Source organism: Vigna radiata, chromosome 11 (assembly GCF_000741045.1).
Source record: "Vigna radiata var. radiata cultivar VC1973A chromosome 11, Vradiata_ver6, whole genome shotgun sequence".
In the NCBI taxonomy this organism is placed as follows: domain Eukaryota; kingdom Viridiplantae; phylum Streptophyta; class Magnoliopsida; order Fabales; family Fabaceae; genus Vigna; species Vigna radiata.
The window spans coordinates 5855768-5878306 of record NC_028361.1 but is presented as its reverse complement, the minus strand read 5'-3'; the positions used below and the strand labels follow the sequence as shown (position 1 = coordinate 5878306).

Genomic DNA, 22539 nt, shown 5'->3' with positions numbered 1-22539 from the left:
ATGTCTACAAACTCTCTGTTTTAGTCTCTACTTTTATGTTCTAGTATCTAGTTTTTTTCTGTGCAAAATCAATACAAAATGGAAATATATATAGAAATTAGAACATACACAAAATTGCCTATATAAAAACCAGAAGTCATATATCCACGAAATCTAAATAAATACTACTTTGTGTTTAAAAGACAAAGGAATTCATTATTGGTGCTTCCTTAGGGCAGAAGACTAGTATTTCATCAATCCACGAAAGGCAAGAACTATTATAATCGAGTCTTGAAGTTATTCAAGTAAACTAAGACAATATAAAAAAAAGGCCTCGCAGTTGTTTCTTCTTCTCTGGGTCTTAGTGGATGGAGTCTACCATGTTAGCTTCACCTATTCCTGTTAACTTCATCGCAGTTGACTAAATTTTCTTACCAAAAGTGGAGCCTTACCGTCTGCAACGTGAGAACTCATGAGAAGGATGAGAAAGAGTATTTGGTATCTCTGAAACAACAATTCAATCAAGAAACAAGTTCAGTAACATAAGAGTATAGCGGTATTGAAAGTGTTTAACCATATAGGAACTAAAATATATTTTTTTCTTTGTTTTAGTGAGGGCATATCTTTACTTTTGTTGATATTTTCTTCTTTATTCTTTTCATTGGACAGGGGTGTATATTAAAAAGGAAAGAAAAAGTTAGAGTGACTTTCATATACCGTGACAGAATGATAGATTATCAGATTATAATATCAATCGTATCCACGTTTATATTCTTGGTTCTTCTTTTCTTGTGTCGGTGAAAAGAGGCTATAAACGATAGTGTCTGCTATGTTGGAGCTTTCATGAGTTAAATCATTAAATGTGAACATGTTCTTCTTTTGGACACCTGTAACAACCTTAATTTAGACTTGTGCAGTTGTTTATATGTGTAAGGGTATAAATTACCAATGTTGATAAGGGCAAAAATAAATAAGAAAGACTGTGACAGGATCTATTATGCAATGTAACGAAGGAACAGGTATAGCTGGATACCTAATCCTCTATATATACCTTTCTATTTAACATTATGTTCTTAGCATTACTTCTTTTTGTTTATTTTGCATAGTGTATTTGGTTATTGGGTATATAGCATATAGCGTATAGTATATATGCTTAGCTTTGATTCCAGGGAAATCTACGACTTTGATATACTAAAAAATTAGGGCATAGTAGAGTGAGTGGGATAGGATCATTTCTTTTCTTCTCTTTCTTTAGTTTTACCAGATAACATTAAGTTAGACATGTGGCAATTAAAGCTGTAAAGATCACTAAGGATTATTACAATAATGCAATAATATTATTGGAAGTAATACCGATAAAGTAAAGTTACATGCTTGTTCTCTTGCTCTCTTAATAATGCTTGCATGGTGTACTTGCTTTACTTTTAAGTCCTCCAATGCACATTACTTTATCAAACAAAAAAGTAATTTTCGCACGATGACTATACAAAATTATAAAACAGCATTAAATAAACCTTAACGTGAAGTGCTTTTTTATCATTATTAAATTTTAAATACCCTGATTGTACTATTAAAAAATTATTCCACTTTAATACCCATTTTCTATTTATAACTGGTTAGCGGGGAATTATGAGCTTGAGAGTTCAGAAAAAGAAAAAGAAGAAATAAAGCATGAATTAATTGATGTAAATAGTTTCGGATAAAGAAGAGAAGGTATTTTTTATTCTCTTTAGGTCTTTATGTATTAATGTTAATCTCTCAGTATATGGGGCTAGGGTTAAAATTGTTCTTATTTTGTTGTTGTCTAAATCTTTTGAAATTGTTACTCTAAATTTAGTTGGAATATGATAAAATATGAATACATTGCTGATATAAAGAGAATTAGGATTATTCATAGTTTAGTTTGAAAGAAAACATTATACCAAGCTAAGTTAAACTATAAAAAAAAAAGTTTTAATAAACAAAACTAATTAACTTTGATAATGAATTAAACTAAACTATTTAAAATTTTTGTTAATTTCTATATTAAAAAACTAAATTGAACCATTATAGTGATTGAATACTATACTTACTAAACTATATTTTTTGAACTAAAACTAAACTAGAAGTTAATACTTCAATAAATATGTAATCTTTTCTCAAAAAATTAGTATATTGTCCTAAATATGAAATTAGTAATTCAATGTTATATATCTTTTATTAACAAAAATAGATGTAAAAAAAATAAAAAATAAAAGTAAAAATAGATGTTGAAATGAATATGTTCGTTAATAGCTTTCTAGAAACTCGAGAATTGCGTTGATTTCGATTAGTTTGCTTTAATGTCGTATTACTACTTAACTAAACTAAAAAAAATAGTTTTATCCCAACTAAATTAGACTAAAAATAATTGTTCGACCAAGTTCAGTTGTACTTGAACAATTTTTTTAGTATAATTAACTATATTATACATATTTTTAACTGAACTATTTTTTTCCATAAACTAAAAGTAATTTAATTATATCTTAACGCATTCTTATCACACATTACAAAAACAGATAAGACAATCCATACACAAATTTATTTATTAACAACGTAGCCATAGTGTGAAAGAAAATTAACACTTAACGAAAGGACCCTATGACCTGAGAAAAGATAGATAGAGAAAAATATTATTATATGCTAACAACTAAGAAACATCAGGTGCGAGATTCTTGCTGTAACCTTTTTTTTTTGTTGATTTTTTGTTTACAGACAAAACATAATACCCATAATTTATGTCAGTTTATCCAAATGAAATTTTGACAGTAAAGTGATACAACAATTTCAGTAAACAAAACAAAAGTAACTAAAACGATCTAGTTTTCTACAAGATTCAGCTATCTAACAAATTATCAATAAATTTGATTCATTTATTAAAATAAACTAATTAAAATTTTGAGTTTGATTTATTAAAGCATGATTCAACTTGATCTTGACTTTTTATCTCACTTACAATTTAATTAATTTTGTTTTATAAAAAAATTCGTAGTTTTTCTTCAATTTTATCAATAAAATATCTAAAAGTGATTTTAATAGTAATTTATTAATTAAAATACACATTAATTTTTTTTAATCGAAAATCAATTCAAATGTTAAAAAAAATTAGTACTTTACAATATTTTAATAAATTTTAATTAATAAAATTTGAAGTTTAAAACAACTATACAAATTTGCAGGTTTATATATATATATATATATGCAATTTCTTATAAACAAGTTCTTTATCTTTTATAAAATACAGTTACTTATAAATAAACAATTCACTTTAAATATAATATAACATTACATGCGAATGAATTGCATATCTTAGAATTGATAGAATGGTTATTCTAATTAATTATGTTTTAATGTCTTTCATTTCACGATAAAAACAAAAGTTTATTAAGATGGTTTTTTTTTTTTCAAAAACATGTAACTCGTCTTGAAAAAAATAAAATTAGAAGTGAAGATACATATAAGAACTACAAAAATAATGTTATAAAATGATATATATTTATATTCATTTAAGATATATTATAAGATTAAAATAGTTATATAAATATAAATTTTTATATTTAAATTAGTATAAAAAAATGTAGAAAATTTGTCTGTGTGAATTAAAATAAAGCTACATCGTTCGTAAACTAACATTTTACATTTTATATTCAATAAATCATCTACTTTTATGAATTATTTTTCGCATACTGAAAAAGTAATGTCATCCAAGGTGATGAACATAAAGGTAATTGGTGGGGCTAGGTTGTAAAATAACGTTCTTTTTGTTTTAGTTTTAGTTCATATTGAGGTATTTTTGGTGAACATAACTGGTTGAGTTTAAAGTTGAAGACAGAGCAAAGAATTTGATGGGTCGTAGAAAGAGTTTTGGTTTGATGTCCGGTTCTCTTGGTTAGTGCGAGAGGAAAAGGGAGTTGTTTTAGTGAGTTAGTTTTTGATACCATATGTGAAACATACTCTCTAATTTTGTACTAGACAATCATTCATTCTGTACGGACATAATAGGGCTGCCTTAACCGCCCTATATTATACTTATAATACTATACATAGAGAGTAAGTCCTATCCTAATAGAGACAAGATCTGATTAGCATAATTCATATATTCAGCATATGCTTTTCTTCTGTCGTTTAGAAAATTTACTAGTTCTCATGTAGGAACATTTTGTGTTAGAGGGCATTTCGAAAACTAAAACTTAATTCCCCGTTGTTCTCTCCACCTCCATTTCGGCCATCCACTCATTTCATTTGCTTATTTAAAAGAAGTACTGCAACAAAAAACCAAAATCCTTCAGTAAACAAATAATTCTGCAGCACCAAGTACCAAAACTTAACAAGATCAGACACATACGAATCTCTTCTTCTTCTTCTTCTTTTTCTCAATGTAAGCAGAAAGCTCTTCTTGCTTAACAAGTGAATCCTCCAGAGCCTGACAATGCACAACAATTAACACAATTACCCACCACTCTGCTATGCTTTTAAGTTATACTTTAATGGCATCTACATGTAATGAATAATGTTTTACCTTCTTGGTGGCCAAAAGTTGCTGCTCCAAGTCATCGGCCCGAGTCATAGTTGCATTAAGCATTTTCTCCTTCTCGGGTGGCATGGCTGCAGGCTGCTTATTCAAGGTCACCATTTTCTCCTCCAACTCAGCCATGCGTTTCATCACAGTCGCAAACTCTGCAGGAGACAAGCACGTTGCAGGCAAATTGGTCAAAAGCGATTGAGCAGAAGAGCCTTTGATAGACACTGGACACCACGGACTTTAGATGTTTTAGGAATCACGAATTTTTCAATAATAACATAAACAAAATAATTGATGCTGAATGAATTACTAAAGAAATAAATTTAGCATAGAATGATGGAAGAAATAAAATTGTATTCAACGTGTACCTGTTGATGCTGCCGCTGCCGCCGCTGCAGCCGCTGCTGCCGAAGTTGGATCAACTGCGTCATTAGGTTGGCAAGGTTTCTCGACAGCCGCTGGGGCTAACTCCACAGGCTTGGAGACTTCTATAGTAGCAGTGACCTGCGAGGCTCGAAAGTGAAAATGTCACAATTATACTTTTTAATAAAAATATTTAACTTTTAATTCCTTAACCATTACTCAACGTTCAGAACTAAAAAGAGCATTCCTAAAAGCCAGTAAGATGAAATAGAACTCTTTAAATGTTCTTGAAACTAGCAAAAAAGGAAAGGCACATGCATGTTCAGTTCATATGTTTTCTGGTTTCATAATTTGTCATCTGTAAGAACATATAATAGATATTCTTCCATTTAGTAAACATAAAATATGTTCCTATCTTAACCCTTATAACAAGAATGTAAGAATAATATATATTAAGAATGCATATTTAACATACCACTTCAGCAACGGGAGCAACCTGAGGGGCTGCCTCGAACTTGGGAGTCTCGGGTTCCTGGGAATATATGCTCACTTATTAGTTCAAAATTTCATAAATGAAAGGAAGCTATCACAAGAGAATCAAAGAGCTTAGAATGAGCTATCTGACCTCAGCGATTGATTTTTCTTCGTCGTGTGAGTCACCCTTTCTTGAGCATTTGTGAGCACCGCTGTGAACCATCTGCAATTCCATAATACAATAGGTTTATGAATGATAATACCAAAACTACAGCTGAGGTTATTAGTAGAGAAGGAAAGGAAAGAAAGAGGTCAAATAAAATGGAGCACAGGCTTACCTTCAATATTTCTGGATCCTTCCATGGGCCCTTATCAGAGCGCATACAGCCTCCTTCACAATTACAAGTACCTCCCAAAAATTCAGGCAACTCACTGCCAAAGCAAAATCAAGAACCTTTTCAATAACCTTTCGTCAGTTCTATAGAAAGACTTCAAGGTGGTCAATGAAGGCAGAGGAATCAGTCAAAAGGTAAACCAAATGCTGTGATATTCCACCTATTCATGGACTCACCTTGCATCAATTATTTCTAGCAATTTGGTGTCGAACTTGTTGCCAAGAACCTGGAAATTTATGTTTGAGTGACATTATTATATATTTCTGACCAAACAAGCAGATTTAGGGTACTGTTTATATGCTCACATTGATTTTTGCGGTGGTCTTAGGGTCAAGGAATGATTTTACGGTGTTCCACAGTATTCTGAATCCAGAACCTGCATTGATGATGAACATGCGGTTCAAGGTCTGCAATGAAGAAACCATGTACGTAACGTTACTCAGTAATCCATGATATTTATTCACAATAAAATTTTAGCCAAAGTAGAAAAACTAAGAAATACCTCAGGATAGTTATCACCGTCAATCTTCTGAAGACGAGTAACGAGTTCCCTAGCATGTTTGTTGAAGCTTTTAAGCCCCTGTTGCATCGATTCAATATTGCAGTTTTAGCAACTTCTCATGTTTTCCATTTTTTTCTCTGCTATTCACATCAGGATTCATTTTCAATCCGGTAAAATACTACCTCTCGGCTTTTAACATTTTCTCATTTAAGCTACGCTATGTTGAAAATGCCAATTTTTTTTTTAATAAATTATGACTTCATTCTTGGCGCATATGATTAACTATTTCTCTTACCACTCCCTGCACATCGAGGATAGTTGTACTTTGATCGATGTGCTTCTTTGCAGCAATCGAACAAGCTGCAAACTTCACATCAAATGTCCTCTCGAACTCCTTTACATGGTATTTAATATAGCGATCCATGGTTGTGACTTGCATCATTTTCCCGGCATCGACTTGGCCTAGTCTCTCGATATATACAGGCCTTCCCTCTTTGTCCACTCCATGGTGTCCTTGGGGATAATATTGCAAAACTTCATCAATTTCTTTGAAATCAAAGTCCTGGTATAAAGGAAACAAAAAGGTCCGTAAGAGGAAGGAAACTGGTTAAATAAAACTCTCAACGTGGAAAGCAATAACATTCAAAATTAAAATAAATAAATCCCCTCAAGTCTAAAAAACATTGTCATTTCAAGTACCTCCTGAATAGTGTCAGCACCAAACTCCTTCCTCCATTTGAGCATTTCAGACCACATTTCCTTTGTTTTCTCAACATCAAACTTTCTGGCCTTGAGGAATCTATTCAACAAAAATACAATAGTAGTGTATTTCAACTTCTTATTTTAACCAATGACATGAGATGATATGCAAGTACAGATTCATTCTAGGACAAGGAACAAATAACCATGCAGCATGTGAGCCATGTGATAAACGGAATCAGTGTGGTCATCTTTGCACTCATGTCATAACCATTAGATGAAGATCAGACAACAGAGACTTTGAATATGTTTTAAGTTGATTGGCCACGATAAAATATGAGTCTTCTGATCTTTGTCCATCGTGGGACATGAGAATGCAGAGAGTCTGAATCCATATATAGGAAAAGGCAGAGGAAAGGAAAAGAAACCTAAGCATCATATGGTAATCATCGTGTTTTGCAGGGAGTAGTTCGTCCAAAATAAGAGCTTGACGGAACTCGTCAACTATTTTCAACTCCTCAGCATCGTGGACATCCTCAATTTCAATGGACATGACCTTGCTGCTTCGCCTACCCTTTTTCGTCAAGGAATTCCTCAGTTTCTGCTTGAAAGAACCTGCCACACATAACAGCATTCAAGAGCCGCATCCATGATAATAACAATAATAATAATGATAAGTTAACCAGTTTTGGAAGACAGTACCAGACATGGTGTCGTTTGAGTTGACAGCTTCTCTGGGCTTGCAGGTGTTGAAATGAAAGTCGATTCAAGCGTACATATCACTCAGGGCATTAAAGGAAAGAAACACAATCCCAAATGCCCTGCCTGCAACCGCATCAACCGACAATTCATTAGATACACACATCGCATCTTCTTTTTCTTTTCATTTACCTTTCAAGGATAACCCAAAAGCAAAAAACAAACCAAACGACAGGAGACGGTACCGGTGAAATCGCGCTAGTTGTGAAAGACAAGAAGGAATATTGATGCCGAGACAGTGCGGGAGGAAGAAAAAAGAAGAAAGAGATGAATGGGAAGAAATTCTTCTTGGAAGAGAAGAAAAGCAGGATGAAGAAAAAGGGGTTATAGAGAAGACGATGGTTATCAAAATCCCTCGTGCTGAAAATAGTTAGTTTTGGAAAAACGGGCGAAAGACAGTGAAGCGCCATTGACAATGCTGACCAAGTGTGAGTAAGAGCGTAAATCTCTCTTTCAGAATTAGCAAATACAAGAAGAAATGAGACATATGACAAAAAGAGACAGAAAGATCGGTTTGGGAGCATGTTTAGGCCAAATACTAGGATTTTGTCCTATATATGTCATCATCGTCAGTTTCGTTCAATCGTGTGTCACTTTTATCACACAATCTATAAATTGACCGCCACGTGTTTCCCTCCTTTTTTCTACTACCAACAACTCCAATAATATTATTTTATTAACACTTAAAAATATAATAATTTATTCACTATAACAAAATAAATATTTATAATTTAATATTCTTCTTGATTCTATAATAGTATAATTGCTTATAATTAATTTTATGATAAAAAATGTTCATCAAATGAATATATGGAAATTAAAAATATTTATATTTATATAATAACGTGTATTATACTTATATTATATACAATAAATACTATTAATAATTAGTATTTAATACATAAACTTCTTAAAGATATCGAAAGAAATTTAATTTATTTTACTCTTCTATTTCTTATAACTATTTTACTTACACATTATTGGAAAGAGTAGATTATCAAATTAAATGAACCAAATACAAATTGCTTTGAGGTAAAATAAGTTACAACTGAACAAATAAACGTGTGGCTCAGTAGTTAGCATATATTGATTATATAATAGGAAAAATATTAAAATTATCAATAATATTTAATTTTAAATCAGTTTTACTGTATATTTTAAAATAAGTTTATGTTAAACAATGTTATTATATAAAAATTTTATTAAAAAAATATAAAAGCATATCAAATCCATACAAAATTATATTACACATATATTAAAAAATATTTATTATACAAAAAAAAAAAACTCATGACTTCATTCGTAAAAATAAATCATCCCATACTTTAAATTTAAAAAAAAAAAATCATCGACGTATTAAAAAATTTATCATACTATATGATAATACTCTACCAAATGTAATAACTTAACACATTTATAAGTCTTTTTTTTTTTTAAAAAAAAAAAGTCGCTTCTATTAATTATCATTTCAAAAACAAGAGAGCATGATTTATGTTATTTTATTATGTAAGGTTGTTTATTCAATATTATATATGGGGAAATAGATATTTAATAGTAATGTCTTAGAACATTTATTTAATAAACAAAATTCAAATGCAATTGCTTAAATTCTTGTGATATTATTTTTCACTAAAAAAAAGTTTTACTTCCATAAGATACACATTGACGTTAATACAAATTCTTATTTAATAAATTATAAAGATAAAGATTTAATTTTAATTAAACAGCAGCAATTAAAACATAAGTAAAAAGATATAAATTTCATTCCTGTTGAATGTTAAACATAACTTGTTAACCCACATTAGTACAACTAAAAATCATTTAAATTCATAAATTATTGTGTAAACATAAAAGAAAAAAAAAAGTCATTTCAACCAAATTATTGTTACAAGATTAAAAAAAATAAACATCATAAATATTTATTATACTGAAAATTATTATAATTAATTATTTTTAAAACACAAATATTAAATAGCAACATATTAAATATTACAAAAGGAAAAACACGTGAGAATCCTTCAATAAGATCCTCTTTCATCATAATCCCAAATTATAATTCTTCATAATGAAACAATAGTTGTAACTCTTCACCCTCCTAATTAATAAAATGGAAAACTGCTATGTGACTTAAATTATGCTTTATTTTATTCTCGAGTCAATTTATCGTTCCAATTTGTATTCTTGTACTCTTTCTTTAAATAAGAGTAAACGAATAATAAAAAAGTTTCTTTGACAAGATGTGGATTATAATATGTTTACTCCTTGAATATCTTGTATACAATGGTCATCTTCTTATTTACGAGTAACTCTTCATGTTTCCAATTTCATTGCTATAAGATGAATGATGAGATAAAATTTGAGGAATAAAATTGCATGTTATTAACATGCAAATGCAAAAATTTATTGGTAATTATAATTTTATTGACTAAAAAATTATTATTAAAGTGATTGTGAATAAATTTTATTACGGATGGAGAAATTATTAGTAAAGTGATTGTGAATAAATTTTACCAAAGTTGTCATTTGATGTATTTCTTATTAAGTAAAATTACTTTTTTTTCCTTATATTCTTTATTTACTTTCTTGTCTCGTTAATAAATTTTTGTTCAAAAAATATTTGACTTTTATTTAATGTAATTAACATAAAAGAATAAATATTTATTATGCGGACATTCACAAAGAAGTTGATTTCAATTTCAACCCATAACATTATACAAAAGTCGTGCCTATATAACATAACTTTGCTTTGTTTAAAATTGCAATTAACTTAAGTAAAGTCGTGTTTGACTGTAACAACTTCACTAAATAACATAAAATGGGATGATTTCAAACCACTCTTATTGAAATTCTCACGACTTCCTCGTAATAAAGTCATAACATTTTAAATTTTCACAACTTACACTTAGTGCAATTAATTTTTAAATGCACCACTCTCGTTATTTCGATTTCAAATTACACTAAATTGATAAAAGAAAAAAAACTTGAAATATTATATTATAATAAAATATTAATTTATATGAGTCTATGAATTAGGAGTATTGGTGTCAATGGTCCTACTGAAAACAACCCTCTCAACTGAATCAGAATTACTATCATTAACCTTTTGTTTGAGAAATTGAACAAGTTGTTCCAAACAAAGGTGAGCATCCTCATATCTCAATAGTTGCTCCCCTACCACTGCAGGTGTGATATCTACTTTCTCTAACAGATCGTCAATTTGGTGAAAGAGTGGATGATTTCCTTGAATGCCCAAATAATTGGAAGCCAACATTCGAAAGGCCTTGCCTTTGAGGAAGGACATGTGAATATGCATGTCCATTCGACCAGGGCGCAACAATGCTGGGTCAATTTTCTCTTTGTGGTTAGTAGTGAATATTATAATCCGCTCCTCTCCACCACTTGAGCTCAAGCCATCCATGTAGTTAAGTAAACCAGACAGAATAAAGCTCCTTGACTTCATCTGTTAATTAATTTTAACAAAAACACTGATCATACGTTGCTTACAAAGACAAATGAATGATTAACACAACACAAAAACAAACCTTTGCACCCTCACTGTCAGACTCTGAATCTTGATCCTCTGAAGTACCATTTGGTTTTGATCTTGCATGCACCTCCTTGTTGCAATCTATGTCTTCAATCACTATTATGCAACGGTTAGATGCTTCCTTCAAGCATCTCATAAGGTCTGAGTTTGAGAAGATCGAAGAAAGCTCCAAATCAAACACATCGAATTTTAAATAGTTTGCCATGGCTGCAATAAGGCTAGATTTTCCAGTTCCTGGTGGTCCATGCAACAAGTAGCCACGCTTCCAAGCCTTCCCCACTTTCTTGTAAAGGTCCTTCCTCCTCAAGAATCGATCCAAATCATCAATTATATCTTTCTTCAACTCGGGACTCAAGGCTAGTGAGTCAAATGTGGAAGGATGTGATAAGTCACTTTCATTCCAAAAGTCATTTAACCAAGAATACAATTTTAAAATCCTTCTCTCATTTTTCATCGCCTCATATGTTTTGATCACATGTGGGATATATCGATCCAGTACCCTCTGTCTCAGTTTCTCATTGAAGGTTAATACAAAATTATTCTTCTTATTCCTAGAATCCTCCTTGGACCCCTCATTCAATTTCCAAGTTAACGTCATGCCTTCAAATTTGTCCACCACATCATCACCTCCATCCACTGCAAACTCAAGGTGTTTATGGTTTTGACGTCTGCCAACTTTGAGCGATTTGTAGGTGTGAGTAATCTTGGTGGGGAGGTACGTCAAGGCAGCTTCGAAAAGTTCATTACGCTCTCCACAATCCCAAAACTGGTTAATTTTTATAGAGACTTTGTTATTTGATCGGTATTTGCAGAAGAAGCCCTCTAGCTTTAAGATTATGTAGGATCGAAACTGATGGGGTATGAGATCATTGATTGCAGTTCTTAGGAGAATTGTGAGTGTGGAGAAGGCAGCATACACCTCGAACCATGATGATGCTGATTTAAAAGAAGAAAGACTGTTCTTGGAATACAATCTCATGGTATTTACCTGTTGGAAGCGAAGAAAAACGAAATGAAGAAATATAGGTTACAGAGAAGAGGAAAGTTATCTAAATCCCTAGTGCTCAAAATAGTTAGTTTTGGAAAAAAGGATGAGAGACATTGAGACGCCATTAACAATGCTGACCAAGTCTGAGCAAAAGCGTGAATCTTTCTTTCAGAATTAGCAAATACAAGAAAAAGGGACACGTGTAACAAAGCAAAAATGGTTTTTTAACAATTTTTATTTTAATAATTTTTATGTGATAAATATATGCTTATTAATAATTTTAAAAATTGTTAAAAAAATTTATTAACATATTATTCATTTTATGATAAAGAAACAAAAACAAGGCGTGGGGAATATGTTCATCTGAAATACCAAGTTCTTGTTTCTATATAAATCACGTGTGATGACTTATATCACACAGTTGACCGCCACACATTTTACCCTTTGACTATCAACAACTTCCGTAAAACTATGACTAGACTCCTTATTCTGTCTGTCAATTTCGTTTTAATTATTTAATTATCTATTTTTTCAATTAAATTTTATTTTTTTGTTAAAATAATTTAATTGAGTCTTTTTTATTAGATAATGTTTGAGATTAGACTCTTATAGTATCGTTTATTTAATTCAGTTCTTATTTATAAAATTTTAATTTAATTAAGTTTTTAATTTCTTTTTAAAAATAAAATAATGTTATTTTTTTCAAAATAAAATAATTAATAATTAATTCTAATTAAATATTTTAATTTTTAAAATACTTTTTTAAAAATTATATATAAATAATTTTACTTAAATACTTAATTAATTTTTTTCTTTAAATTTGAAAAATATACATATTTTAAAATATTAAAAATGTAAATATAAATTAGTAAAGTGACATTCATTCTTTAGAAAATTCAACAAATACTTGATTTGGTGATATTGTTGTTCCAGCTTGTCTTATTCGTTTGCACCTTGTTACAATCTAGTTCATTTGAATATATTGTATACGGCATCTTTTCCGCATCCGTCAGTCACTTCATGTTTCTAAATTTATAACATACTATAGGATGGATGGATGATGAGGAAAAAAAATTAATGGTGTTGCTTGCTTCATGTTTTCGATCATCAACAAACACGGGGTTTTCAAGTTTCTTGCATCCAAATAATGAACTTTTGAAATTGAACAAAGACATGATACTGTATTCTTAATAAATGCAAAGTTTAAAAAAAAACATTAAATACTTGTCTTATGATTGAAAAATAATAAGACAAGTGCATTGTATTGAAAAAAAATCATGTAAGAAATACCATTTCAGTCCCTTATATGTGAATTAAAAGAAAGGAAAAAAAATAAAAGAAAAACTAATTGGAAGTGACATTTATACAGTGCACCTATGACTAGCTTAAACAAGATATACAATAACAAAATTACGAATTACTAAACACAATTAATTGATAATAATAAAAATATGTGTTTCGGTGGTTATTTTTGGGGACCGAGACACTAACCTGGATGACGTGGCCTTCCTGCTTTCTGGCGCTTGGATTGACTAGATCGCTCGCTTTTCTTGGATCTTGTCCGCTCGCACTCCTTCAGCCTTGACCGTTCGGTGGACTTCGATCTTTAACCGGAGGGGGAGGTACCTGCAAAAGGCACTCCGACGCCCAAGTCAGGCGTGTGATGGATCGGTTCTTAATTGAGTATTTAGTGATTTTATGATCACGGTAGAATATATGTGAATGTGATTGGAGAGTGATTTGAAGGTGATTGGAAGTTAATTGGAAGTACCTTGCTTGTGGCCCTGACTCTCTATTTATAATTTGTCTTACGAACCTTAAACTGATATAAGCCCAACAAAATATAAACAGAATAAAATGTAAACAGACTTACCTGAAAATCTGGTTAGTTACCAAATATCTTTAAATAGATATTCTTGATTATTTTATATCTTGAATAAGATATATCTTTAACCGCTCGGCCCAGATATCATACTGTACAATATGTATAATTACAAATATATCAATAAATATCAACTAATAATTATTAACAAATTCCTTTCTTTTTTTTTTTTCTTTTTTCTCTTCTCCTTTTCTTTTTGTTTTGCTTCCACCATTGTTGTCGCGCATTCGTTGTTATTACTTTTGGTTCTTTCTTTTATTTTTTTTCTTTTCTATATTTTCACATTCGTTTGCTTGCTTGCTACTCACTGTAATTCACATTCATTGACTTAAGAGCTAATGAATGCGAAGTAATGGTTGGTCCTTACTCTAACAAGTAAGTAAACCATCTTGGAATGCTCGTGCATTCATATAGGAGAAATCTGTAAATCAGAACACGAACAGTATTCGACAGTTAAGTCAAAGAAGAAGATAAATGCCTAACTCTGTTCTTGAAGAAAGAATGACAGGACAAAAGAGCTACCTAAAAGCTAGTTACAATTGTAGAATATTAAAGAAACTAGTACTCTATTATAATCGTATGTCATTATTGTCCCTCCCCATTAACACCATTGCACCGCATCCTCTCTCTTCTTTTCTCTCTTCTTCTTCTCGCTCGTTTTCTTTTAATATATAAAAGAAATTCATCAGTCTTGTTGAAAAAATTTATTATTCATTTTACCAATGAAATTTTTTTATTAACAATAGAAATTATAAATTACTAATTGAATTTATCGACAAAATTAACTTATGTATAGATTATCAATAAAAATATTTATTAATGATACAAATTCTAATTTATCCACAAATTTTACCAAAAAAAAATATTGATAAAAGTATTTGTCAGAATAATTTAAATTCTAAAATTCATCAACAAAATATATATATATATATATATATATATATATATATATATATTTAAATTCATCAACAAATTTATTTTCATCAATACAAATTTATCCATAATTACAAAAATTTACAATAATACTAATTTCTTATTTAACTATTTTTTAAAATAATTATATTTTTAAATAAATAAATAAAAATTATTTATAAAATAAGTAAAAAATATTTACAGTTAAATTTAAAAAAAAAACATTTATATTTAATTTTATAATTATAATTTCATTATTCTTTATTATTATAGAAAAAATAAACATGTGTATGATTTCTAGTAAAAACTATATATAAAGTAATTAAAGTAGTTATTTACTATTTAAAAATACTTTTTGTTTTACGAAATAAGGTCCAAGTAAATTTTTACCAACAATGTAATTGATCTAATGTTCAAACATTGTCTTTCACTTCTAAACTATCTTAGTCATTTGTCAAACACATTAAGAGAATATATGTAAAAGATGTTTTAATGTTAAAGTTAGTTTGAATTTAACCGATATTAAATTTGTTTTAAATGTAATCACATACTTTTTTACATCAAACTTATATTTATATTTATATATTCTTTTAGTGACTTTTTATTAGAAGCTACTTAGTTACTATCCAATGGATATAATAATCATATATTTTATCTTGAGTTGTTTAATATAATTTCTTTATAGGTTGAGCAAACGGTACGTGACCACATAGTTATAAAGACAGTTTGAGAAAGTTTGGTAATAGTTGTCAAAATATTTGAATCTGTAAATATCTATTTGTACACTTATAATAAAAATTAAGAGTTTATAATTAATGGTTATTACTATTTATTTGTGTTTTAAAAGTTTATAATTAATGATTATTAATATTTAATTGTGTTTTAAAAGTTTATAATTAATGATTATTAATATTTANTTGTGTTTTAAAAGTTTATAATTAATGATTATTAATATTTATTTGTGTTTTAAAAGTTTATAATTAATGCACTTTCTCTTTTGATGTAAGAAGTAATTATTTTTCCTTGAAATTTATAATTTAATTTATGTTTGTGGAATCTCTCGATCTCTAACATTTTCAGGCTTCACGTTTTAGTGTGAGCATACGCGTAAGCTTAGAAAACACGCACTCCCTCCATCGATTTCATTGGTTAGTTTATGAGGAATATTTTTCTTAAACAAGTAAAAAGAAAATGATCCCATACATTTAGCGAGAGTATTTTTCTGGTATAGCTGACAAGATAGCAAGAGATAACTCATTTTTCATTTCTTTCTTTTTTGAATATATATTTCAGACCATACTAAAATATATTAATAATTATTCTTTTTAAATATTAAATCATTCTATTATAATAAATAATTAAAACTTAATTTATAAATTTTTATAATTTAAAATTATAATAATATTACATATTTATATTTTAAAAGAAATTAATATAAAACTGTACTATTTTAAATTTTAGTTTTTTTACTTTAATTTTAGTAAATTAAAAATGGCTTAAGGTAGGTAATAATAGGCTAATAATGTCAATTTTCGAGCTAAATCGATGAATGATTAAAAAAAAGTCAAAGTATTTATAAATAAGACATCTAAAGTAATATAATCGTTTATATTGTTAATTAAAAGAAATAAAAATATATTTATGATTATAATCAATTAAACAACATTCATAATTAATTATTGGTGTATTTCTTTTTAATTTTTTTCTATTTATTACTATAATCATAATCACAATAAATTAATAAATAAGGAAAATGCATTTTCGCCTCTCAACTTTTTCATATTTTTCCCACACAAACGTAACCATTGAAGTAGTATAATAATAAGGATAATGATATTTAGACAACATTTTTTTGACAACATTTGAACATTGATTACGTGTCAATCTATGATTGGTCAAAAATTACTCCACAATCAATAATACTAATCATAAACATTATTGAGGAGTAATTTTTGACCAATCATAGATTGACACGTAATCAATGTTCAAATGTTGTCAAAAAAATATTGTCTAAATATCATTATCCTAATAATAAATCTATGTACTATACAAATATTTGAAATTGAGTTGTTTTTTCATTTTGCCCATAAAACGATACGTTATATTTTAAAATATATTATTATTTTTTTAATTAAGTTCAACTCGATAAATTTACAAACTTTCAATTAAATTTCTAATAAAAAATTATGATAAATGTTGTTTATTTATTTGAAAAGTCTAAACCATCTTAACTTTTGTTTTGGTTGACAGATTTAACATTATTATACATGAATTTGGAGGTAGAAAAGAATTTTTAAGGATTGACAGCCTACATAGTTGATTGATCTTTTTAGATATATTTTTTTTAAAAAGGCCGTTTTTTATTTTTTGTCAATTTATTTTGTGTTTTTTTTTTTAATTTTGCAAAAATATTTCACATACTTAGATTTTGAATTTCGATCTAAACATTTTTGTGGGGACTTTTTCATGATATTTTGGTGGGGACTTTTCATGATTTTTTGGTGATTTGAACAAATTTTCTAGTTATTTAGAGTTCTTTTAGATATACTTCAAATTTATCGGATGTATATGGTGTATGACTAAGGGAACTAAACAAAATATAACCAATCACATATACAACAAATAAATTCAATAATATTAGTATCAAAAAACGAAACTTCATCAAAAATCAAAAATCCAAAACTAACCTTATAGGTGGGTTTGTAGTCGGAATAAAGTGCCACGGCCAGTGAGGGAGAAAGGAGAACACGACTATAGTGGTCACTATGGTGGAACTTCAATGGAGCACGAAAACACGAAATGAATCCCTCAAAACAAAAACAAAATGACATTCAAGTGGAAACACATATTTAAGGTAAATGATACATGACTGACATTTGTTCTTCCTTGCACTCGTAAATGAAGCAATTCGTTTCTCTGAAAGTGGTGGAGTTTGAACGTCAATTCTAAACTAAAATGTTATACCAATCGATAAAAGCTAAAGAAATGTCCAAACAAAGGCAACGAAAACACTTTCGTTAAGGGAAATTACACAAAACTTACATTTGTTCTTCTTAGCACTCGTGAAAGAAGTTCCTGGTTCAAGCAGAAAAGAAAGCGCCAATAAATAATGTAATGACGCTACTTTTAGAAAATAATTACAATGTATATGATGTTGAAAAACTTCAAACTCTGACGTCTTATACCTCATTGACGTCTGAAACTAGAGTATTCAACGTAACATTTTCACTTTTGCGCCAAACATTTTTTCATGAAATTTATTCAATATGACGTCGAAAATCGAGAGTTCCAACCTGTAATGAGGATAGGACGTCAAAAAAGTATAAATTTCGACTTCGTTTATTACAAAAATAATATCAATTAATTTTTACATTGATTTTTTCGTATTCCAACATTAAACACAAGATGTTAAAGACTTATTTTGTACTGATACTTAAGACAAAAGGAAAAAACATAGATTTATATAATCCCATTGTAAATTAAAATATTTTCATTACAAATTTCAAACTTTATTATTATAAGTTTTAAATAGGTATTTAAATTATTATAACTTGAAATAGGTATTTAAATTATTATTATTATTAATAATCAATATTATGTTTATACAAACCAAACCAACCTCGTATTGACTTTTTTTGATGTATACAAAACCTTATATCTCATATATTGCTAATAAACTTTGAAATCCACAAGATAATTAATTTTGTTTCACATATATCAGTATAGACAAAATCAAATTTAAATGATTGAATTTTATTTTCGAAATATTAATGGAATTTATCAATAGAGTGACATTATAATTGATCATAAACAATTAACTTTGATCTAATTTAGTAATGAAAATAACAGTAAATGCAATTTCTATTCCTAGATTGTCTGCGTGAAAAGATCATCTCCATTTCATTTTCTAAAATAAAGAAACCTAATTAATACCACTCGATTTAGCTTTAAAATTATATTTATTTTTCAAAATTAAAATATTTAAGTAAAAAAATATTTTTATTATATGCATAAGTAAATAACAAAAAATTATTTTTTTAATCATGTTATTAACGTGAAATACCAACGGACTTGATAACTAATCTCCATATAATAAAACTCGAGATGGAACTTATTTGTAAAATAAGTTTGTAAACTTACTTTATTTTCTCATAATTTATTTTAAACGAGACGCTTCATTCATAGAACTAGATTACAAAAATTGAAAAAATAACTATAAGAAAAGAGAAAAATATTAATGGAGCAATGCAACCTTGACGATATATATATACTTTAAATACAAAGAAAGAGCATATATTTCTAAAAATAATAATAGTAATAATACCAAAACATTAGAAAATTAAGAGAAACGGGTACGCGGAGTAATAATGTAGTAAAAGACAAAATCAAAACTTGAGGTGCAAGAATTGAAATTAGTATGAATAGCTACTGAGTTTTACACAAATTTCATCAATCCTTGGTTCCTCTCTTTCTTGTATTCCCTAAAGTTTACCAAACCATGGTATCCAACATGCGCAAACATTTTCCTTCGTTTGCATCAGCTTCGTCGTGGTTCGAGGTGTACGCTACATTATCCACATTCACCATGCTCATCAGAACTGCATTCAATGAACTCATACCCCATCAAATTCGATCCTTTCTTGTCTCAAAGCTAGAAGCCTTTTTCCATAGCCAACCAAATAATCAAATATCTCTCCGAATCAACGAATTCTGGCACGACCGGTGTGATGATAATGAACTTTTCCTTGCAGCGCTGGAGTACCTCCCCACCAGGATTACCAGCACCTACAAATCACTCAAAGTTGGTAAACTAGAAAACGAAAAGCACCTGAATCTGGCAGTGGATCCAAGCCAAGAGGTGGTGGACGAGTTTGAAGGCACCAAGTTCACTTGGAAGCTGGATGAGAATTCAGAGGAAAACTCGCGCCATATCTGGAAGGAAGCCTTTGTACTGACCTTCGACGAGAGGAACAGAGAGAGAGTGTTGGATCGGTATATCCCACACGTCCTTAAAACATACGAGGCCATGAAAAGTGAGAAGAGGATTCCGGAAATCCATTCCAGGAGGGGTTATCAATGGACCAACAGGAAGTTATCTCATCCTGCCACATTCGACACGCTGGCCTTGGATCCCGAGTTGAAGCAAGCTGTAGTTGATGATTTAGATCGGTTCCTGAAGAGGAAGGAATTCTACAAGAAGGTGGGAAAGCCTTGGAAACGTGGGTACTTGCTGTATGGACCTCCGGGAACAGGAAAATCTAGTCTCATTGCAGCCATTGCCAATCACTTGAAATTCGACGTGTATGATTTGGATTTATCTTCTATTAATTCTGATTCAGACCTGATGGAAGCCATGAGGGATATATCTCGCAGTTCCATCTTGGTGATTGAAGACATAGATTGCAACGAAGAGGTGCATGATCGATCAAATCCAAAACAAGATTCAGATATTGAGAAGGGTAGTGGGAAGTTTAATCTGTCGAATTTGCTGAATTTAGTTGATGGTTTAAGGTCAGGCGGCGGAGATGGGTGGGTTATAATATTCACTACTAACCACAAAGAGAAAATAGACCCGGCGTTGCTCCGCCCTGGTCGCATGGACATGCACATTCACTTGTCCTTTCTCAAAGGTAAGGCGTTTCAGATTATGGCTTCTAAGTATTTGGGTATTGAAGGACATCATCCAGTGGTTGAAGAGATCAAAGGAATGTTGGAGAAAACACAAGTCACCCCTGCAGTCGTAGGAGAGCATCTCATCAGAAATGAGGACCCTGACCTTGCTTTGGAAGCACTTGTTCAATTTCTCAAACAACAGATCAAGGAGGAGACCCAATGAACTCTGTTCTAAACAAAATTATTTTCTATCTCTGTTTTTCTTTTTAACTCTGTTCAACTAAAAACAGAGGCAAGAAAATAATACAAAATTATGTATGAATTATCAATTATAATTTATACGACAAATGCTTATTTGCTTTCTTAAATTCTATCACTTCAGTGCTTCTTCTTTCGGTAAGTTTTTTTTTTTCTTCTCCCCTTTGATGCAATAGATCGTGATGTTTGCGATATTTCCAGATATTAAAAAGATAAGAATCACATTTCGTGTTTTTAAAATTTTATTTTCTCTTGTAAAAATAAATAATAAAAAAGGAAAATTATTGGAATTCTAATTACCATTAATCTTACACTTTCCTTAGCTATATGTTTCACTTAATCACACCACTTAAATTCAAAATATTGATCACGTAAAATATATATACGTATAAATTGGTATATATTTTAAATATTTATATAAAAAATTTAAGATCCCAAAATATTTGTTGAAAATTTACCACTACCAATAAGTATTTTGTCAATAATAAAATTTCAAATTTATTAACAGATTTGATAATATTTTCATTTGGTGATTTTTTTTTATAATTTAACAATTTCATGTAATGGTATTTAAAAAAAAAGCTACAGTTCAATTAATATTTAATAAATTCAAGTTAAGACAATATTATAATAAAAAATTTACGTTATGCTCTTCATATATATATATATATATATATATATATATATATATATATATATATATATATATATATATATATATATATATATATATATATATATATATANTATATATATATATATATATATTATCTTCATTTATTGTTTATTTAATATAAATCTTAAATGCTATTCATTATTTATTTTATTTTATATTTAATTTTTGTAGTTACCATTATATAATATATTTGTTCCTTCTAAAATAGGATAAAAAATTGGAATATAGTAAGATTATTAGCTGTGATGCAACGCGTGATAATAAATAGTGTATGTAAGGATTATAAAATAAATTGAATACGAAACATAAGATGATACAGTTTAACTCACGATTTGTCTAATCCATCAATCCCACGGATTGAGATGAATTAATCTGTTATTAGTCTAAAAGAAAGTTTCATAGTTCAATTCATTATTAAGTTACACGAATTTATCTATTTCAAATTAAAAACTTCTTTTAGAAAAACATTTTTAAACATTTCTTTTATATATTTTTTTCTTTAAATGTAACCGATAAATAATAAAAATAGTAATGAAAATTCTTCTAAACGAGGCAAACAATAGATAAACACTCCAAACCTATCTAACATGCTGTTATATTGTTTTATGTAGTGTGGGTTTGTATATTATTACATTGGGTGAAAATTAAGATCACTGAGCAATCATAATTAGTGGGCTAAAATGGGTTATAATTCGCGAGTTAATCCGATTCACTACAGGTTGAAGTCGGGTTGACTCTGAGAAAAATATAATTTTTTTATGCGAGTTAGTTTTCAACCAGGCTCACTTAGAACTCGATTGAACCCGTGATGAGTCGGATTGGCTTGTCAATCCACTTAATTTAATTATTTATTATTTTATGTTTCAATATTATTAGTTAGCATTTTTTTATTATATTGTAAATGATGATAAAAAAAATTCAAAAGAGAAAAATATTATAGATTTATCTATTA

General features: G+C 29.1%; 3 protein-coding genes across 4 annotated transcripts; 1 reads left to right on the top strand and 2 right to left on the bottom strand.

Annotated features, from left to right (window-relative positions):
* Positions 1–3982: 3982 nt before the first annotated feature.
* Positions 3983–8222, bottom strand: LOC106776664 (phosphatidylinositol/phosphatidylcholine transfer protein SFH10-like). Of its 2 annotated transcripts, none has more exons than XM_014664142.2 (15): positions 7897–8222; positions 7655–7777; positions 7381–7567; positions 6953–7052; positions 6549–6815; positions 6254–6331; positions 6057–6158; positions 5928–5977; positions 5695–5788; positions 5508–5579; positions 5358–5414; positions 4888–5023; positions 4517–4743; positions 4343–4420; positions 3983–4259 (listed from the first exon to the last, which is right to left on the bottom strand). In XM_014664142.2, exons 2-15 carry the CDS (start codon positions 7659–7661, stop codon positions 4248–4250), a joined length of 1467 nt encoding a protein of 488 aa, XP_014519628.1. In that variant the 5' UTR covers positions 7662–7777; positions 7897–8222; the 3' UTR covers positions 3983–4247. The 2 variants fall into 2 exon arrangements, with proteins under 2 accessions (XP_014519628.1, XP_022631353.1); XM_022775632.1 differs by having other exon boundaries at positions 4517–4674.
* A 2511-nt stretch (positions 8223–10733) lies between these two features.
* LOC106776663 (AAA-ATPase At2g18193) lies at positions 10734–12242 on the bottom strand. The gene is made up of 2 exons (XM_014664140.2): positions 11254–12242; positions 10734–11171 (listed from the first exon to the last, which is right to left on the bottom strand). The coding sequence occupies exons 1-2, from the start codon at positions 12235–12237 to the stop codon at positions 10734–10736; spliced, it is 1422 nt and encodes a 473-aa protein (XP_014519626.1). The 5' UTR covers positions 12238–12242.
* Positions 12243–19487: 7245 nt separating this feature from the next.
* LOC106776662 (AAA-ATPase At2g18193-like) lies at positions 19488–21022 on the top strand. Its single transcript, XM_014664139.2, has one exon. It carries the CDS (start codon positions 19539–19541, stop codon positions 20874–20876), a length of 1338 nt encoding a protein of 445 aa, XP_014519625.1. The 5' UTR covers positions 19488–19538; the 3' UTR covers positions 20877–21022.
* Positions 21023–22539: the final 1517 nt, after the last annotated feature.